Below are 2,444 nucleotides of genomic sequence, written 5' to 3' on the forward strand. Positions count from 1 at the left end.
TACAGCACCTTGAGCTGGCGCGGGCCATGAAAAGCACTTTATAAATAAAGATTTAATTGAATTGAACTTTCAAAAATGGAGGTTTTGGGTGTCCCCCAACTCATCGTTTTATTTGACGTCTAATTAAATCAAGGCTCCCCAACCTCCTGGCAGCAAACCGGTACTGGTCTGGTACTGGTCTGGTACTGGGACGTGGACGGCACTGGTATCCTAACCCTAACCTTAACCAGGGACTGGACATAGATCAGTACGGGTTTTGGGTTAAGGCTGGTTTATATTTCCAAGAGATTCATAATCACTTGCGTCGCTCGTTCATACTAATGTTGGCTGGATTTGACTGCAACTCTCCGCTTTAACTGCGATCTACATCTGACTGGTGTTTATACTTTTTGAGCAACGCGATCGTGTTCTGCGTTTATTTTTTAACATGATCAGCATCCTGCTCAGACAGGTACATGGAAGACAGAGGGGGAAGTGATGAGTTCGTCCGCTAAACAGAAGCAGGGAATACAAAGATGACAAAATTAAAATAAAAAAGGAACAAACTGCATTTTCTAGTGCTGTAAGATATGAGAAAGAAGACATTTTTCCAGCAACTTGCTCTATTTTCTGTCTAGTTGTCCACTCTATGTCTCTCTCTGTGTGAGGTTCAGTGTTTCTTAACTTCTTCAGTAAGTTTTCATCATTTTCCGTGTTAAAATATATTTTTCTGGACATGGTTTTCTGTGTATTTGCGTACTCTAATCGCTGAAATAAATTTAAGTTAAATGATGGGATTTGCCCGCGATTGCATTCCGGGCGTAACATTTCAGGGTGATGTCATCAGCAGGTGCAGCATTCTGATGCAACTGAAGCGACTCTGCTCCGATGACCGTGCGACCTCTGTAACGATTACAAATCGCATGGAAGTATAAACCAGCCTTAAGGGTTAGGGTCCGGTCCCGGGTTAGAGTACCGGTACCAGCCGTGTTTCGAGGTCCGGTCCATGTTAAAAGGCTATATTTTAAAGTTTTAAAAATATAGTTTTAGAGTGTTCAATAAATGTTTATCCTGTTTGACCCTAACCTAAGGTGTGTTTTAGATTTTGGCCCCTCGTGTGATTGAGTTTGACACTCCTGTGCTAAAACAAGACCTGGAGACTAGATGGAAAAGATCTTTCCAGGACTGGAGAACAGCCCAAATAGTCTGGACTAAACCTGGTTATGAGTCGGAGAAATGAGAGACCAACCCACAGATCATAGATCTTAGACGGTTTTATTTCATTAGACACACTTTAGTGTTAATTTTCATCCATTTGACTTGATGTCTCTCTCCTTGTTCTCTTCAGACTTGCAGTGTCCCGTACTAACCCTCAGGTCATGGACGATGGGGTAACGCCGCACACTGAAGCGGACAGTCCCACCAGAAACAACCCCAAATGTTCCTGCTCCTATGAAGACAAAAATTCCCGTATCTGATCTCCAAGAGAGCAGCAGAGGGTTCTACGAGTGCGGCTCAGCGAACAGGAACAAGAAAGCAAACAGAGTCAAAAACCAAGCTGCTGCCCGGCGTCTCCTCTGGTCTTCCTTCTGTTTTCATCAGCAAAAGTGTTCTGTATGGAATCCAGCAAATGTCTGCTTTCTTTTCAGGGTGAAATAACTTTTGGTTCACTGTAGCAAAAACTTTATAACAGTAGGACAAATGTTTCCTTTTCAAAAGATCACGTCTTCTCTGCCCCAACGCCCGATGTGTTTATTGTGTAAGATCAAAAAATCATTTCGGATTTGATCAAAATATGATTAAACACAATATTTTATTCCACATTTTTCTAGATTTTTTCTGGGATCTTTACAAATCATTTCTGATGAGTACTGCGTCCTGTGTTGCTTCAGATCATTCATAAATGTTGCACATATCTTGTACAAAAAGTGTTCCTGACCGATGTTGACACCAAAGCTGACAGTCCCGTTACAGCACATTGAAACAGATTGTTGGGGTCATGTCTGGACAAAATGCAGATATTTTTGTAGCTTTATACAATTGTTTTCAATGCAACCACAAGGGGGCACAATCCAGTATTTCTGGTGCCAGTTCAAAGTCTGGTTGAAGCAGAAGTTTCAGTTAGGAGGGAACCAAAACCTTACCAGTCAAGAGAATCACAAGGAGAACTTTTAAACTGGATCAATCCAAACAACATCCACCAAGAGGGCTGTTGATCTATAGCAGACGTGTCAAAGTCAAGGGCCGGATCCGGCCCTCCAGACCATTTTATTCTATTGTTATTAATGGCCGATATTATCTTCTGCTAATTTCTAACTTGTATAATTTTGAACAAATATATTTTATTGAGAGTAAAATATTGAAAGTTGTTTATGGTTTAAATTGATTTATTCTGGAATAATATTCCTGCCTTTTTATTATTCATAATTATGTAAAAAAAAGTTACAGTTATAAAAATTGGCATT

General features: G+C 40.5%; 1 protein-coding gene across 2 annotated transcripts in view; it reads left to right on the forward strand.

Annotated features, from left to right (window-relative positions):
* The window catches only part of ldlrap1a (low density lipoprotein receptor adaptor protein 1a), a 25,235-nt gene extending 23,435 nt beyond the window's left edge, over positions 1–1,800 (forward strand). For both annotated transcript variants that reach the window (XM_024257963.2, XM_024257962.2), the window contains one exon: positions 1,328–1,800. In XM_024257963.2, the coding sequence (XP_024113731.1) occupies positions 1,328–1,374 (47 nt within the window). In that variant the 3' untranslated portion in view covers positions 1,375–1,800. The remainder of the gene's footprint in view (positions 1–1,327) is intronic.
* Positions 1,801–2,444: the final 644 nt, after the last annotated feature.

This window comes from Oryzias melastigma, linkage group LG11 (genome assembly GCF_002922805.2).
Source record: "Oryzias melastigma strain HK-1 linkage group LG11, ASM292280v2, whole genome shotgun sequence".
NCBI classification, from domain to species: domain Eukaryota; kingdom Metazoa; phylum Chordata; class Actinopteri; order Beloniformes; family Adrianichthyidae; genus Oryzias; species Oryzias melastigma.